Genomic DNA, 19,029 nt, shown 5'->3' on the forward strand with positions numbered 1-19,029 from the left:
GGTTGCCATGTACATTTGTACTTGAAAATGAAGAATCAGTGGCATCTTTCCTTTTTGTTCATGCGAGCCATTCCTCTTATGTCAGTAAGAAACTTTTCTCCTCCTCTCGGTTGTCGTAGCCACGAAGTCTCTCCTCATTGACCTTAATATGAACAATGACCTCTTAAACTGACATGTTCTTAAGGTCATCAAACTCCTCAATGGAAGTAACAGTCTGCATGAATCTTGGGAGGACAACTCGAGAGAACTTCTTGGCAACGGAGATCTCCTCCTACTTGTCGCTTAACAAACGGATGCCGCTAACGATCATCGTTAACTTCATGGAAAAGTCATCTATTGACTCATCGTTCTTCATGCGGATAGCCTAGAACTTATTCTTCAAGATCTATAATTTTTCTTCATTGACCTGTTCCACACCCACATGCATTGTTTGCAGCGTCTCCCACATTACCTCTATCGAGTCCTTCTCTGCCAACATGAGAAAAACATCTTCTAGGACTACTTGGTAGATGACATTACCATTATCGATGGTATCCAACACGTATTGTGCCTATAAGTTAATACACATATTTAAGGGAAGAGTTTCTTTGCATTAAAGATTCTTAAGCCCTATACTATTTATGTAATGCCCCTAATTTTCTCTACCCTAATTAGCGACGTTACCTTATATTCGTCCAATCAACAGGACAAGAGTTTACGTGAGACAGTCTCAATAACGATAATGCATTCATCAATATAAGCAGTTCATACCTAGGAAAACAATTACGACAACCTAACCTAGAAGTAATCAACAGAGAACTAGAGGAACAATTGCAAAACTATGAACCCAAAAGAATCCAACAAGGCGCCCACGACACTACAGACTCTCCTCGAGATTTCCATGGACCTTCGCATCACCCACCGTCAACCGTACATGGGGAGCCTTGCCCTTACCTAAAAATATGGGTAGCACGTGGCTTGAGTATTATAGGAAATACCCAGTAAGTTGCCCCACTGTTGGGGTTAAGCATATATTCATACATCCAGATACAAGCAGTCGCACACAATACATCTACATGTCGCACATGATACACATACATGACGCACACAACACACATACATGTCGCACAGAATACCCATACATGTCGCACATAATAGCCATACATGTAGCACATAATAACCATACATAACGCACATAATAACCATACATCGTACATAATAACCATACATGTTGTACATAATAACCATACATGTTGCATATAATAACCATACATGCCACACATAACAACCATACATGCCGCACAGTGTTAGAAGAACGAAACTGAGAGAGGGGTCTGTCTTCCATTCCTTCCCATGGCCTTAGGCCCTTGCTTTGTCCGGGCAGGGGTGGATGCATGGTAATTTCCCACACATGGCCCACGTGTGTGACTGTGGGCCCATCAGGCGAACTCGCACCGAACTACCTAGGCCTGGCTTGGTCGGGTATGTATAACATACAATACCGGACGCCACGGACAAAGGAGGGCCTGCAGGATATCGTGGCGAACACAATATAGAATATACACATCCATACCATCAGTAGCATAACGGGGGAGTGCCCTAGGTACATAACCCTAGCGTTCATGAGGTTCTTAAGGTTTACCTCCATGGCATTATACATACAACGTTCCATCCCCTCGCCGCCTTACATAGCATAACTGGGTCCACATTGAGCAAGCATATCATAGCATACTAGCCACCTCATTCATGGCATGCGGGATTCTCGTTACAATCATGACGTGTCAATCAAGCTCATCATACATACAGGGCAACAAACCGTTTCACAACATCATATTCATAAACATGGCATACATAGCAATTCACTGACAGAATCACATACATAAACATAGCATGCGTAGCATTTCACTGCAAGAAACATCTAACCTAGCATACAGCAACAACATATGGTGCACGCAAGGGCCACAGGGCACGCACCAACATACATACATAACTAACGCCAGCAGTAAGGTTACTTACCTTCTTGGCCTTGGCTGAAGTCACCCACAACGTTAACTCCAGCGCTTAACTACCTCCTATAAGATAACATGATACACTTAGAGCGCTTTCACAACTATCCCTCGTGCCTAGCTACCAAGGTACGTCCCTATCGCAAGCTATTTGTCAAAAATGGAGTTATACTGACCTCAGATGGTTGAAACAAGGGTGGGAATGGCTCCAGAATGGTCAAAAACCTAGGAATCGATATACTATTCGGATGTGGAGCCGCCAAGTCGCACTGCCAAGCTGCACTTAGTCGAGCCGGAGGTTCGCGAAGCCGCCGATGGAGCAGAAACCAATGGCTGCGAAGAACACCGCCGGCGCAGGGTTTCTGGCGCGCCTCCGGTTTGGGCCAAAAAGGGAACGAGGCTCCGGGGTGGTGTCCGAACGCGGCCTGCGAAGGGTGGGCTACACGCTGGCCGAGACGTCTCGCGGAATGCCGAGGGTCGACCCACGCTAGCCGCTGCGTCTTCCTCGTCCGAAAGTCCCGACGGTCCTAATCGCAGAGCTTGGCTACTGTCGCCAGTGGATGCGTCGTCGTTCATCCGTTATCCGGTGGCGCGTCTGCTTCCACTCTCCAGTGGCGCGTCGTTAGTCCGAAAGTCCCTTTTTTTTTCTCTCTCCTCTCTCCTCGTAAGGTGTATCGTTACATTTCAATTTTGGTGTGAATAGAGAGCAGCAGGAGAGAATGAACTAACCAAACTTTCTAAACTTTCTCCTCAAATTAAAAATCACTAACAATTCTCTTAAATAAATCACTTAAAAATTTGGAGCATAAATTAGTAACTTCTTTAACTCATATATTATACAAAAATTGTTTATCATCCTAATCTTTTCTAATTTCTTTGGATTTAAATAACTTTTTCTACAAATTTCAATTGGAGTTGTGAGTCTTAATCTATCTTTATATATGAATTTTTTTTTTTTTTTTGTAATTAATAATTTACCAGAGGAATAACCAAACACACTCAAAGTACAGAGAAAAATATGTTCTTACCATTCTTGGAAATCTGCCTGGACTCCACCTTCTCTATATTATTTCAAGGTTTTTGGGGATTTTTAAGCATTTTTTTTCCTTCTAGCTTAACCTTAAATTCAACCTCCAAGGACTTGAATAAAATTTGTAAACTTTGGAATAAAAAGGGAAAAGCGGAGAAAATTTTACATACCTATTGAGTTCGGGTATTACAAATTCTCTTTTTCTTATGAACTTTCATCCCTAAAAGTTAATTATTCTCAAAAGAGCTCGAGTTACAACTTTTTCACATCGTTCCCAAGTCACCTCATCATTTTGATAGTTTTCCTACGGAAGTTTGACCAAGGAAGTACCCTCAATGTGCAATTGCTTCACATCCTGAGCCAGTAGGGTTCGGAGGGTTCAAAGTGTACTTCTTCCACAATAGACATGGAACACATTGTGCATTGCAACAAGGGTGGTTGGCAATGCTAGTCATTACGCCACATGCCCTATCTTCAGTAGAAACTTATCCTCCCCAAATCCTAACACTTCAAGAAAACATGATCACCATGCCAAACTCGAGATCTTTCTTATGAGAGCTTGTGCAGCTCTTTTGTCGGTTTTGCGTAGTTAGTATCTTTTGACTTAATCTTCTTCACTACTTCATTAATAACCTGCATAACTTCGACTTCAAAAGTTGTTGCTTGCCTACCTCTTCCAAGAATATCGAAGTTCGGCACCTATGCCTTTACAAAGTTTCCAATATTTCTATTTGGATAGTCACTTGATAACTATTATTGTAGATGAGTTTCATAAGGCGTAAGTGCTCTCCCAACAACTTGTGAAATCTATAGTACAATTCGTCAACATATTCTCTAGAATTTGATTCATCCTCTTGATCTTTTCATCCGTATGTGGATGAAAAGTTGTACTAAACCTAAGTCGCATACCCAACGCCTTCTGCAAACTCTTCCAGAAATGCGAGGTGAATCTGTCGTCTCAATCTAACATGATGGAAACTGTCACGCCATGTAGATGGACTATCTCTATAACTCAATCCATTGGTCTAATTGTTATATGGCCTTGCCTAAGATGAAGTGAGTTATCTCGGCCAATTTGTCAATGACAACCCAAATGATATTGAAGCGTTGCCTGGTTCTTTGTAAACCTAAGATAAAATGTATGTTAACTTATTCACATTTTCGCTCAGGTACATTCAATGGTTGTAACAACTGAATAGGTCATTCTCTTAAGGCATTTACCTGCTGGCAAGTAAGTCAAACATCTGTTCACCAATTTTGCTAGTTCTTTCTTGACTCTTAGCCACCAATAACTGGCTTTCAAGTCTTGGTACATCTTTGCACTTCAAGGATCTCCTTGAATTTATAAGATGGAATGTGGGCTTCAATCATGATATTTTAGAATCTCATCCTAAGGCACGCACAGAAGATTTTGCCACATCAATATCCCCTCTCATGCGACCAAAAATTCCTATGATCTCTCTCTCTTGATGTTTCTAGACCTTACTAAGATGCATATTTGTTTTCTAGACGTCTATGATACATTTTCGAAGGGGGTTGGATAGATAACTGTGCTTTACCTCTGACCATAAACTCAATTTCAGTCCTCTACATCTCATCTTGTAGTACGCTTTGCTTCGTGATATGTGTAGGCCATTTTTCTTCTCAATGAATCAGCCACTATGTTGGCTTTTCCTATTTGGTAGAGGATTTCGATGTCAGAGTTCTTCACCAACTCTAGCCACTTCCTCTATCTCATGTTCAATTTCATCTTCGTGAACAGATACTTGAGCCTCTTATGATTTGTGTAAACTTGAACATGGATCAAGATTTGAGTTCTTAAGACTAAGAACCCACCAGCATAGATCTAAAGGTCTTTAGATCAAAATCCAAGACCAAGGTCCTTGAGCTAGATCATGACAAGAACTCAAAACTCAAGAATAAAATTTAAGGACCTAAGTTCTTAGCATATGGAAGACACAACTTACTTAGTTTTGGTGTGACTTCGAGATTTCTTGAGAAATCCAAACGTTGTAAAGAAGAGTGGACCATTGTATTTCACCATTTAAAAAAAAAAAAAAGACATAGTGGACCATTGAATGTGTCAGTGGAAAAAGAAAAGACATAGCTACATATTTAAAAAATTCTAAATTATCTTGTGGAAGATCACTAACTTCCATCATACATAACTACTCTACAAGTTCACTCGTTCACATAAAAGGAAGACTTAGTGTAAGCTTTTTATTTCTGAAACCAAGAGACAGGAAAGGCATATGAATATAATGGTCCATGATGGTAGGGTAGTTTTTTGTTAAGACTTTATTGAGCTTAATGATGAGGTTATTTCTTGGAGAGAGACTTCTCCCATGTCTGAAATTTACATCCTTTCCTCTTAAGGCCGATAAAAGGTTGCTAATCTTTTCGAGCTCCCGTGATAACGATGCAGTCCGAGAATTTGTTTGTATTCGCAAACACAAATAAACAGCAAAGCCAAAATGGAAAGAAAGCATATGATGAGGAATTTGAAACTAAATAGCACACATGTATTCATTTAAAAGGACTATACTGTGAGGCACATGCACGATAATACAATACACAAAACCAAACAAACAACCCAATGATTTATTGCAAGGAAATTGAAATTGAAATGGTGAAAAAAATGGGAAATGGTTTTTCAAACAGGATCTTTGATATGGTAAACAGAAGTTTAGGCTGATCCCTTGAGCTTCTTTGTGATGGTAGCAAGGTACTTTCCTTGGTGGAAGGCTTGCTCTAACTCAAGAGTGGATGGTTGTCTCGAGCCATCACCTGCAAATGTTCCAGCTCCATATGGACTTCCACCTTTAACATGCTCCATCTCGAACATGCCAGCGCCAAAAGTGTAACCAATCGGTACGAATATCATTCCATGGTGAACCAGTTGAGTGATGGCAGTCAACCTGTTGTGATGCATTTGATTTCAGTTCAGGATATTCCAATTATGATCGAATTCATATTATTCGAGATGTGTTTAGTTTATCAGAGTAAAATAAATGACACGTTGAACTTACGCTGTAGTTTCTTGACCACCTCCCTGGGATCCGGTACTATAAAAGATACCAGCAGGCTTGCCTGCGAGTTGTTGGGTTCTCCAAAGACCTCCAGTGGCATCCAGAAATGCTTTGAATTGAGCAGCCATCATCCCAAATCTAGTCGGGAAGCCAAAAACAAACCCATCGGCGTCGGAGAGTTCACTGGGGGTGATTATTGGTACATCACTCTTAGGTGGTGCACTCATCTTTCCAAGGACTTCCTCTGGTAAAGTTTCGGGAACCTAGACTAGAGTTTGTCAGGCATGGAATTGCAGAACGACAAGAACAATAAAAAAGACTACTACAGCAGGAACAATACAACAAACTTTTATACGAACAGTTGAAAGTAAAGGGATCAAAACGTTTTGCAAATTGGATAAGCCTATATGAAATGATTAGTCATCAAAAGGAAACTAGTCAATGGCACTAGAAAATGGGTGTACGTAGAGACTTTAAACTGAAAAGCTATACCCCCTAGCAGATCATGCTCGTGAAAAAGTTATTCAAATGTAAGTTTTTCAGACGTTACCTGCCACAACATGGCTTCAACACCCTCTACAGATTCAGCCCCCTTCTTAATCTCTTCTGCAAGTCTCTCAACATGTCCGTACATGGAATAGAAACTGTAGCAATAGCAGCAAATTGATTTCATAACTATAGGAGTGCCCAGTTACACAAAATATCTAGGGATACATTTATGTGAGCAGAACATTAGTTCAACTTTTCAGAATAGAAAAAGTAGCAATGGATCTTATTATTACGAATAAAAATACAAGGTGGAAGGCAAGGTTTCCCATATGAAGAAAACTGCTTGGTATCTAGATCCTAGAAAGAACTACTTCTTTCAAATGCAATCTATTATACTGTCAACTTAGCACATGCTTCTAAGAGCTTAAAAAATGTTTTTAAGTGCATAGAAAAAACGTTTATGAGAACTTAGAAAGTTGTTCTAAACAGATTTTATCATTAGTGTTGGATTCTTTTTTTACTCATTGCATGGTAATCTGTGAAAGCTTACAACTTGTCGTGCAATATGTCTTGAAATGTTTCTAATTTGTTGTACAAAATAATCAAGGTAACTACACATTGCAGCCTAACATTGACAGCACCAGACTATGATATGACGAGTCCAACAAGTTCACCAGACTTTGTTATCATCATTCATAAAGGTTCCACAAGAATGAACGTGGCATTCAAACTAATCAATGTGAAAACCAATGCTCTATGTTTTCAATTATTGTAACACATTCAAATTCCTATATCCCATACAAAAGAAAATAAGGAAAAGGAAAAACTATTCCCACGATCACATATAGCAATAGCAAAGAGTTTACCAACAAACCCATCTAACTCTCACTTGGATGATATATGGAATATCTAAGCATGTAAATGCACCAGCTAGCAGATAGGTACGTAGGTGAATGCAAGGAAGATAAACATATCCACATATCAGTGTGCAAGAAAATCGATAAAGTGAAGTACTTGACCTGAATTTTTCCAACTGGGATTTGGTTATATCCAAGGAATTAGGCAAGTCAAAGCTCAAAAGTACAATTACTGAACCTCATACATGCTTACAATGGGTTTTCACCCCAAAAGAATGAGTTCATCAACATTACTCAGTGTACGAATATTATCCGCATCAGAAGAATGGGAAAAAGCTCAGAAGACAAAGGATTACATTTGGGAGCAGGAGGTGGCACTGTTAATAGCTACTCGATACAGAACCATGTTTCTTAACGAGCAGAGCTATATAGTTTGCTAAGCATGTCTAGTTCAAAGTTAAAAAACTGCACATAAGATATGCCCCAAATGTTAGAAACATCTGTACTCCTAAAATTATTAAATTATCCTTTTTCTGTAAGAACCCACGGAGGACATGCTCTAAATGGTTCATGGGAAGGGAATATATATCTGCAAGACAACATTTAAAACTAATTATACAAACTTTTAGAAATTTGAGAATAGGTCCCTCGGTAATCTAATTTTTCCATGGTCGCAAAATAAAAGTAGTCATAACATGAATGTTTGGCCTGTGAAACATTCCCTACTCCTGTCGCTTGGGCTAATTTCATTTTAAATAGCAATGGTAATGAAGTGCTTAGCAAGTTCCGATACCTCAACATAAAATCTAAAGATAAAAAAAGCAGAAAATTACTCAATTACGCGCTTAAGAATGTCAAGAATTTTCCAGAAGAGAAAATGCACAATGAGACCTCATTTCCGAACTAATCCTACGAAATCCATCAAATTACACAAGAAGGAAAAAAAAACAATTGTTAAGCATCCTTCCCACAATGATCCAGTTCCCAGGCATATATGACATAAATGAACCAATATCAACATACCAACGAAACCATTATTTCTCAATAGCATAGTCAGAAGAAAGAACAAATCGCAATGAGATCCACCAAAATTGAAAGAACACAGGATCCAAAACCAAGAATTAAAGCAAGAAACAGCAAAAGAAATCAGGAAACAACCGCCGACATGGAAATGAAAGTTTAAATCAGAGAAGAACACGAAAAAAGAGAAAGCGATCGAAATGCGAAACAAAGGCAAAGGACATCAGAAAAGATCGGAACTAGAAACGAAAAAAGGAAACAAAAAAAAGAAGAGCAGAGAGATGCACATACACAATATACACTTTGGTCGCCATTGAAGCAGTGTTTTGAGGTATGCGGGAAATTTGTGTGGGAGATTTCTGAAGTCTGTGATTTTGATTAATGGTTGACGATGGAGAAGTTGGTGAATGAATGAGATTATTTATAGGTGCAGGATCCGCCTCCCCTCCTTAACTGTAAAAATAATATTACTTCGCCTACCGGCAACCATTAAGTTTTTTACCGTGTTTATCTCTCCATGGAAAATGCGTTTCTTTTCTCTTCTTCTGTTTTTTGCTGCTGTTTGTCTTTAAAAAAAAAAAAAAAAAAAATTATTTTTAAAAGGTAAATGTTACCACAATTATATCTTCAAACCAGGAATCTAAGTTTGAACCGATCATTCCAATAGGTTATAACCCACTTTCAAAATTATTATGAAAATTAAGAATATTTGATTTATAAAATTTTAGTTATTAAATAATAAAAATAGGTACTTCACCGTTCAATCTAATTCAATTGAACAGTGAACTCTATTGGGATGGCTAGCCTCACCAACACAAGCCCATCATCATAGCCCGAGATGAACTATTAAATATAAATTTAAAATATTTTTATAATTTTTCTATAATAAGTCAAACGTGGGTAAAGAAGTATCGGTGTAAATTAAAAATATTAGAAAAACAAAAATATATGAGGGTATGTTGAGGTAAGTAAGTTTGAGTGAATAAGTAATGACGGGAGGGAGGTGTCACGCCCATCATCATCACTCCTTTTAAATTCCTAATTCCCCTCTAGAAGATTCAACTCCTTTATTTATTTATTTTTTTTTATTACTCTTCAACTTATAATTAATTTTTTTAATATTGTATTTACAAAATTTTGACTTTTCACCAATTTTTATTTCTTAAAAATAAATAAATAAAACCTTCTTTTTTTCCCTCTCTTTTTCCAAAGCTTCTTTGTTTTCCAAAAGTTTCATGACAAAGAAATATTATTCTAAAGAGAAAATACCAGCAAATATTAAATATAAGGGTTTATTATATTCCCTTATTATTTTGTTTTTAAATAAATAAATAACTCCATTAAATTTTAGCATTTTAATATTTAAATTTGGTACGTGCACAACTGTTTTAGTCAACCTTTGCTTGCTATCAAATTTTGTTTTTATCCATTAATTAAATTTTTAAATTCATATTTGGCATTTTTTTCTCTATTAAACTATATTTAAATAAAATGTCTCGTAAATGAATTCTGTTATAATCAAAATTAAATATCAAATAATTGATTATAATAATATTCTTAAACGCTGATTTAGATATTTTATAAAATAATAGACCTATAGCTGCTATCCTATTAAATTGAATATAGATAATTCATTTTGGGTTGGTAATTCATTTAAGACATTCATGGTAGGCGTCAAATGATATATTGGTTACATATTTAAAAAATGTTAAGATAATTTAAGGTGTGAAATTAAATAAATTGTTTTATCTAAAAAAAATAATGAATTAAATAATAAATTGACCGGGTTTTGATTGGGCACATGCATAAAGACGGTGTGGATTAGAAGGCAGGCGGCTATTCAGTTGTGGCAAATTAATAGCGAAATAAATTTTCCAAAAATATAATAATATATTCATTTTCCAAGAGGGACAAAGACCAAACCTATATATATATATATATAGTTACAGAAACGTAAATGATATAAAAACATATTAATTATTTTCTGATTACATATGCAATACATCATAACCTATGTCATCCAATCAAATATGATTTTTTATTTTTTAAGTAATTTTTATGAGAAACTCAATTTATATTAATACTATAGACTAATAATTATATCAATTTAAATACTAAACTTCGGTCACATTCGCAAACGTGGAAATAAATTTTTCTATGGTCAATTTGTGGTGCCATGTGGAATGATTTCTTTAATATTTAGTAAAGAAAAGTATAAATACAAGCGCCGTTATTGTTCACTTTTTTTTAAGAAACATTTTCAATAATTGAAAATCCTTTTCTTTGGGAGATGCAAATTGGCGGCCGTATCGTGTAGAAAATTAATGTCCTCTCTTTGGCTTAATGGCTTAATGTGGTAGGTCTACCTCTTTAAATAGGCAACTATTTTATATGAGGTTATGAGGCTAAGAATGTGTTTGGTATAATACGTGAATGAGAATGAGAGGGTTTTAAAATTGGATACTTTATTGTAACAACTCACTTTTCGATGTTTAGAATCACGAACCATTACATACTAACATAAGGTTTAAAAGACTCCAAAATTAAAATACTACAAATAGAAGCAAGTGAAATTCAAAAACATTCAAAATATAAAATAAATATGTGAGGTTTGTTAAGTGCAAAAAGGTTTAAATACATTCAAATACAAATACAATTATGAAGAGACACACGACTCCTATACCCTCTTGTCATCGAGAAGTCTCGAACTACTTGGAATTAGAAACTAGCATGAATGAGTATAAAATACTTGGCATGTAACCTATTTCTAGGCTCTAATCAAATCTTGGAATGACTATATTTCACGTATAACAACCCTATTTTTCTACTACAATAACGTCGCTACCACATGCATGTCATGACTGATAAGTGCAGAAACAATCGCTTAAAATAATTTCAAACGATGTTATGGTCTTAAACGTTTGTAGTAAAACCTTAAAATAACATAAATAAAAACATTAGAACGGAAAATAAATAACGTAGCATTTGAAACGAATAGGAAAAATAAATCAATGTCCTAACCTAACCTAAGGCTACAAAAAGATAAAAATACAACTATCCTAACACTAGTCTCATGACCTTCATCGTGACACCGTCATCAATACAAGGTTTTCTTACCTTTACCTGAAAAATGAGAGTAATACGCGGCTTGAGTATTTAAGAAATACTCAGTAAGTAACTTTACTATCGGGGTCGAGTAATGTAAACACATGCAACATGGTAGGACTTATCCTTTAAAACTTGATGACATGGTCTTAGGCCGTTCGAGCAAAGTTGGATGTGTAGTACTCCTCTAAACACGACCCACACATACAAACGTGGGTCTACTGGCTTGTCAGGCTAGCACTCGTTAACGAGTTGTGTTGAACACCACGAATGGGAAAAGCCTGCAAAGCATCATGACAAACATAAATGTTGTAAGTCATAATTTACGCATCCGTACTCATCATAAAAGAGAAGTATTTCGATGCACATGACATAAAAATATATATGAGGTTCTCAGAGCTTAAAATCATGACATAAGTTAGGATGCAAGTCAAACTTCCATTCATCTATGAGTTATGCATACATAATCCCTGTTAACTGTTTCAAATTTAACATAGTTTTCATAAAAACAAATTTAACCTAGTTTTCATTGCATGGTTTATGAAAGTTTATGCATTATAGACTATTGTCATCGTAACATTTTATACATTTTATACAACTAACTCAACTTAGCATATATTATAACCTGATATAATAGCATAACATAGCATCACATATCATTCATACATATGAATATGCATGACATTCTTCAATCACTTTCCAGTTCCATCATTAACCTGGCCTTACCTATTCGATACCTACTATCTTTAATTACAAGCTTTATTATTCTTCTGACCAATGTTCTTAGGTGTTGTGATATATGAACAATCTAAATCAAGACTCCATCCATCCGGCAGCTTCATTGTCAGTAAGTACAAAGCATGGGCACTTTATTAGCTTTCATCTTAAGCCTAGGTTAATTTTGAGTTTTCACATGAACTCTTATCCCTATTCTTGTGTGTTTTTATTGGGTGGAAAATTTCATTTTAGTTATTTGGTTTTTAGTTTTTTTAAAAAATGTGCATAAATATAATAAATAAATAAATAAAATAAAAGATGAAAATTTGATAAGATTTAAATTAAATAAAACTGAAAAAAACATTAAAAAAAATAATATATAAATATATATATAATGAGGCTAGGGGGAGGGGTACAATTACAAAATGAAATACAAATTACTCAAAATATAAAAACGGATTGACGGTTCAGAACCACCCCTCTGTGATTGCATAGCTCTCGAATGCTCCTCAATCTCAACCGCCAGGATGCAAAAACTTAAAAAAAGAAAGGAGAAAAATATGAGTATAAAAATATTTATAGGTTCGGCCTCATAGTACTCCGTGCGATAGTATGGCAATTGCTTATTAGCGAACCCGTCCACAGAACCATAAAGTCATCCTAGGGGGTGTGACCCCGTGTGTTGGCTAGCTACTAAGTCAACGTATGTGACACCGCACCCCCTATCAGGATAGGTTTACCGTTGCGGCTCTTCCACAAGGTTGGGCGAATAGTCGCCTTGGTGCACTACCTTAACCAGCCTAGATCTAGCTCAATAGTATTGGTACTGATGACACCGTATATACTGTTAACAGCTAGGAGAGCTAGCTTTGTCCTTCTTGGATGTCATGTAGGTCCACTAGATTTTAAGGGGTGTCTATACGGTTTAAATTTTGTCTCTTGTTTTCATGACGTTTTGTGCCAACTCTTCAAGCTAATCCATTCTCGTGGTGCACACAGGTCTAGACCTTTGATCACTACTCATGATCTTGAGGTGTAAGATTTACTGGAAGCATACCGACCTAGGTCAACATGTAAATTGCTCTAGATGTAACACCCTACTTGGTTCTCATATGCATACTTTTCTATGGAGATTATCCTATCGATCACCTAGAGTATGATATACATCATCTAGACATTTGTGCTAGCTTATACTGAGATATTCTATTAATCATCCAAAGCACTAAAAACAAAAACTAAATCATACATGTAGACAAACAAGCTCAATGAGAAGATAACACCCATCACTCATCTAGAATATAGATCACAACAGTCCATCATTCTTTTAGTAGTGGAAATCATTTAAAACAATAAGGGTATTCTGTAATTTTTTACCCTTTACACAGTTTACTAATCCATATTCGTATTCTAGTCATGGCCAGTAGTGAGATATCTTCTTACTCAGGGACGTTGATAGCCACTCTTGTCTTACTCTGGTGGTATTGTATCTTGACATTATAATCCTTCACCCGCTCAAGCCTCCTACTTTACCTTATATTGATTTATTTTTTTTTAGTGAAGAAATATTTTAGACTCTTATGGTCCATGGAAATTTACGTAAAAATACCCCTAAAGTTATAATATCCATTTAATCTTAAGAAGTTGCATGATTTAGTAATAGTAGTAAGACCGGAACATTTGGTACGATTTCTATTTCAGTTGGATCTATAGAAACTTTATTTCTTGACATTGCTGCTCTAAGAAAGAGGCCTATTATAATTAAAATTCGCATTTGAAGAATTTGACGTATAATTACAATAACAGACATGTCGAGGCATTCCATTGAACACAACAACGTTGTGTGCATTTGGGCCTAGGCCTTTCTATCGATTTGACTGTGGAAGTTGGGTTGGGTTGCATGGGTTGTGGCCTAAGACATCTGGACCGAGTGGCTGGACTTGGAGTATCTATAATCTATGTCAAACAGATCCCTTGGATTGCTTATTCCTCACATGTCACTCGAGGGTTTCAATTCTTCTTCTCCAACGAACACAACACCGGTGAGACTCTTCCGGTGGTAGATCTACAATGCCGAAAAGCTCCATGAATTCCAACAACACACTAGTGATATTGTGAATTTAACCATTGGGTCGATGAACAAGTCAAGACCTGACCCGACCCGAGACTCCGTTAAACTAGTTCGTTCACTTATTTTTTTAACTATTACATATATTCTTAAGGAACGTGAAAAACTACCAAAAAAAATTGTAAAAGAATAATCATAACTGAAAAACAGAGCCTAAAACAAATTGATTTATTTGTTTTCAAACATTTTAGAAGTATTTTCAAAATCAAAACTTAATTAAAGTTGACTTCCTAACCATAAAAATCATTATTAAGAATTTTTGAAGAAAAATAATTACCATCTTTTAGAATTAAAACAAGAAACAAAATAGTTTGGAAACTCGACCCAAACAAATTTTCCTTAAGGTTCCTATGATATCCATCTGATTTTTTCCTTATTTTCTCCTATTTTCTCTACTATCCATTCAAATATTTATTAAAAAAAATGTGAAAACTATATCAAAGAATATGATTAAGAAAATAAATTTTAAGAACTAAAAAAAAAAAAAAAAAAAAAAAAATTTCTTTAGTAACAATAATAATAATAAAATAATAATAATAACATTTGGCCCTCATTAATGAAAAAAAAAAAAAAAAAAAAAAAAAATTTCTTTAGTAACAATAATAATAATAAAATAATAATAATAACATTTGGCCCTCATTAATGAAAAAAAAAAAAAAAAAAAAAAAAAATTTCTTTAGTAACAATAATAATAATAAAATAATAATAATAACATTTGGCCCTCATTAATGAAAAAAAAAAAAAAAAAAAAAAAAAATTTCTTTAGTAACAATAATAATAATAAAATAATAATAATAACATTTGGCCCTCATTAATGAAAAAAAAAAAAAAAAAAAAAAAAAATTTCTTTAGTAACAATAATAATAATAAAATAATAATAATAACATTTGGCCCTCATTAATGAAAAAAAAAAAAAAAAAAAAAAAAAATTTCTTTAGTAACAATAATAATAATAAAATAATAATAATAACATTTGGCCCTCATTAATGAAAAAAAAAAAAAAAAAAAAAAAAAATTTCTTTAGTAACAATAATAATAATAAAATAATAATAATAACATTTGGCCCTCATTAATGAAAAAAAAAAAAAAAAAAAAAAAAAATTTCTTTAGTAACAATAATAATAATAAAATAATAATAATAACATTTGGCCCTCATTAATGAAAAAAAAAAAAAAGAAAAAAAAAAAAGAAGACTGTTTCAACGTCATGTGAAAGAAGACTATTGACCTGAATATTCATTACTCTGTTTCTGTCTCTTTGTATCAATAAAGAAGCCAATTAAAGGTGTTCCACCTGTTTGACTGATTCAGCTGCGAGGAACCATATTTAGTTTCATACAACTTTTTAACATTTTAATTTAAGATTAATAAACTATCCTTATTTTGAGAATATTTTGTGATTAGTTATTAAATGGGAATAAATATTTATATGCAATGTCGGCAAGTACTAGAACTATATTCATGTAGTATTAGCTACATATTTAGTGATACAATAATGACTAAGATAAGAATATGGAGAATATTAAAATAATTATAAGGAACAAAGTTCAACTAAATTGAAAATTAAACAATTAAAGGACTATTTTCAAACTTGGATTTCAAGGGAAACTTCAATTGTTTTTGTAGAATGTATGTAAAAAAATCATGTATTTTCAAACATTAACACGTCAAATTGCCAAAAAAACAATTTACCCATCGAAAACGAAATTGTTAATAATATTCACTCAAACCCCACCAAAGAATGGTAAAGATTTTGTTGTAATTAGTTGTCAATTCTTTCGATCTGAGTTATAAGCCATCAAAGTTGTGCATATTGTTTTATTTGTTTTTAGTTTATTAATATTGCTTTCTTAGGATCGGTTTCAAATGTTTTCTAAAACTTTCTTTACCCTTGTTTTCTAAAATATTTTCTAGGGAATGAGGCTTGAGGCCTGAGCATGTGTCACCTGTGCCAACGACAACTCAAATTCTAGTTGGCTAACTTACTCGACAGTGAGAGTATGTGTTGCACAATCATGTTGTGAATCTTGACAGAGTGCAATTGTGATAGTTGCTATCAAAGCCGAATCGACTCCTGGAATCTGATCCTACAAATAAGTCATCTACAAACAACTGAGCAAGTCTCAAGCTAACTGACTAGAAAAGATCGAAGATTAGTTATTCTACCTGCGTGAAAGTTTCTGGGCAGAATTAAACTTTGAAATCACGCGTGAATGAGATTGTTTCGAAAACCATCCGGATCGATGAAGCGGCATGCTGCCTTAAGGCAATGCTCATCCATGAATTAATATTGAGGGTTGAGACCTTATAAGACAATACCGCTAGGCGGTGTGAAAATACTATAGGTCATTCAAAGTCATTCAAAAGATTAGGAAGACGTCATATAGGATCTAATTGCTCTCATGGATATGGACTAACTTTGTTGTCCATGTTAGTAACTTGAAACGTTACTATCCCGATCAAGAATCCATGTTAGTAACTTGAAACGTTACTATCCCGATCAAGAAGATACAAAGCACAATGACGTGATACAAAATCCTATCAGAAAGAAGAATGCTAACGCAAAAGGAAGTAGAAGGGATCCTGGTTTGTCGATGAATTGATAAGAGATTTTCAACAGTTTCTCGCATACTCGAATAGGCTCCTTAATGATGATATCAGTTGAAAACGCGTCGAGAGACCTCAAGTCAATCTCCTCTTACATTGTTAAGTTCATGAAGAGTTAGTTGATAGAGATGTCAACCAATTGAGTGAAGGAGGACATCACGGTCATGCTTGTTCAAGGTATGTTGCATGTGGCCTCATGTTAGATGTTCCAATCATGCTTGTCTAAAGTGTGTTTCCTATGGCCGCATTCGTTTTCCAAACTCTTTTTCTTACCTTCATGTTAATTAGTTCTTTACTAATTTTGTTATGTTAATACGATAGTGTACCACAATTCGCCAAAATCATGTCTACACTTGTCAAGACTAAAATGGCTCAAAATATACTATAGAGAGATGTAACTTGTTGTTGATTCTTCATACCCACGTTATACGTTATCAAAGTGTGGTTGTTGCTTATTTTCTTTTAGCAGAGAACATTATTTTCTTAAAACTGATTCCCAAACGCTTTCTAAAACTTTTTTGTCCCAATTTTCAAAAATATTTTTTTGTTGAACTGAGGCGTAGAGTTACTCGAAGGTGAGAATAAGTACTGCACAATTGTGTTGGGGTGTGAATTCTAATAGAATGCAATTATGACAATTAGCACGTGTCTCCATTCAATAACCTTGGGGCTCTTTGGGTTAAGAGCCTATGAGAAGCATACCGCATACCGCTTAATTGGGAATAGGAATATTGTAGTGTTTGAAAGGGTCAAAATTGGAAGGTCAAGCAAGTCAATGACCGAGTTCCTCTTAAAGTGGTGTGGCCGCGGGTAGCCCATTCATTGACTCGACTTCAGATTGTTGGCATCATCGCACTCGTCACCTCTCACTGCTATTGCTACTCCACGCAGAGACCAAATCAACCACTCTTAAAGACTAAGAAGAACAAGCCATCATTTACCAAAGTGACGGTTATACCCTCAGGACCTTCTCAGAACATGCCCCGCCTGCAAACCTTCATTATCTGTTCCTTAGTTGCCTTTCTCTCCTTCTTGGAAAACCCCATCTTCCCATTTTCTCTCTATATAAAAATCCCTTCTTTCCATTCTCAGTCCAAATCAATCCAACCCCACTTCTCTCTTAATCGATCTCAATGGCCGGAAACAACCAAATCCCCCAATCGGAGTCCGGATTCGAAGATTGGCTGCCGGAGATGGCCTGCAAGCTCGGGGGAGAGGGGCTGATCGGAGAACTCTGCAACGGATTCAATCTGCTGATGGACCCTGAGAAGGGAGTGATCAATTTGGAGAGCTTGAAGAGGAATGCGGCGGCGCTAGGGCTGGGAGATCACTCCGACGAGGAGCTGAGAGGCATGTTGAGAGAAGGGGATTTCGACGGCGACGGCGCTCTCAATCAGATGGAATTTTGTGTTCTTATGTTCAGATTAAGTCCGGAGTTGATGGACGCCTCCCGCTACTGCTTCCAACAAAGTCTCCGTCGAGAGTTTCCCAATTTTTCTTGATTTATTTATTTATTTATTATTATTATTATTAGTGCAATATATATAAAAGAAAACACAAATAAATTTGACTCTCTGCTTATTAAGTTTAATACAACACGGTTTACTCACAAATTTCTTTATTCCATTTTACATTCACACATATAATAAGTTTCTTTTCAATCAATCTTGACAATTACATTTATTTATTTTATTATTTCTTTTAGTTTTGATTTGGTTGGTATGCTTATATGTTAGGTAGGGTTGGATTCTTATGCGATTGACTTAAGTCGAAGTCACTATGCTCCATTGATATTCGATTTAATCAAAACTTAATTCTAAATAATTTAATTAGTTGAAAATGAGTCATATTAACTTTAAACGCTTCAAAAACTATAAAGACACATCTCAAAAAATAAAAAATGGTAGAAAATGATATGAGTCTATCAATCAAGAAGCTGAACTAGAGCTGTCAGAAAATATACTCTTTAACTAGCTCTCCAAACCATCCGGAGATGAAACAGACTAATTGTTGTGACTAAGTAAGTCAATAAAGCCCCTTTTGATACAAGAGTCCAACTCCCCAAT

At 35.3% G+C, this 19,029-nt stretch overlaps 2 protein-coding genes and 1 long non-coding RNA gene across 3 annotated transcripts; 1 reads left to right on the plus strand and 2 right to left on the minus strand.

Annotated features, from left to right (window-relative positions):
- Positions 1-1,230: 1,230 nt before the first annotated feature.
- LOC111483325 lies at positions 1,231-2,571 on the minus strand. The gene is made up of 3 exons (XR_002718336.1): positions 2,162-2,571; positions 1,622-2,051; positions 1,231-1,505 (listed from the first exon to the last, which is right to left on the minus strand). It is a non-coding gene; the product is annotated as an uncharacterized LOC111483325 (long non-coding RNA).
- Positions 2,572-5,515: 2,944 nt separating this feature from the next.
- LOC111483307 (probable NAD(P)H dehydrogenase (quinone) FQR1-like 1) lies at positions 5,516-8,857 on the minus strand. The gene is made up of 4 exons (XM_023129496.1): positions 8,702-8,857; positions 6,595-6,688; positions 6,045-6,307; positions 5,516-5,933 (listed from the first exon to the last, which is right to left on the minus strand). Exons 1-4 carry the CDS (start codon positions 8,722-8,724, stop codon positions 5,702-5,704), a joined length of 612 nt encoding a protein of 203 aa, XP_022985264.1. The 5' UTR covers positions 8,725-8,857; the 3' UTR covers positions 5,516-5,701.
- A 9,230-nt stretch (positions 8,858-18,087) lies between these two features.
- On the plus strand, positions 18,088-18,548 carry LOC111483323 (calcium-binding protein PBP1-like). Its single transcript, XM_023129516.1, has one exon. The coding sequence runs from the start codon at positions 18,097-18,099 to the stop codon at positions 18,463-18,465; it is 369 nt and encodes a 122-aa protein (XP_022985284.1). The 5' UTR covers positions 18,088-18,096; the 3' UTR covers positions 18,466-18,548.
- The last annotated feature ends 481 nt before the right edge of the window (positions 18,549-19,029 follow it).

This window comes from Cucurbita maxima, unplaced genomic scaffold (genome assembly GCF_002738345.1).
Source record: "Cucurbita maxima cultivar Rimu unplaced genomic scaffold, Cmax_1.0 Cma_Scf00008, whole genome shotgun sequence".
Classification (NCBI taxonomy): domain Eukaryota; kingdom Viridiplantae; phylum Streptophyta; class Magnoliopsida; order Cucurbitales; family Cucurbitaceae; genus Cucurbita; species Cucurbita maxima.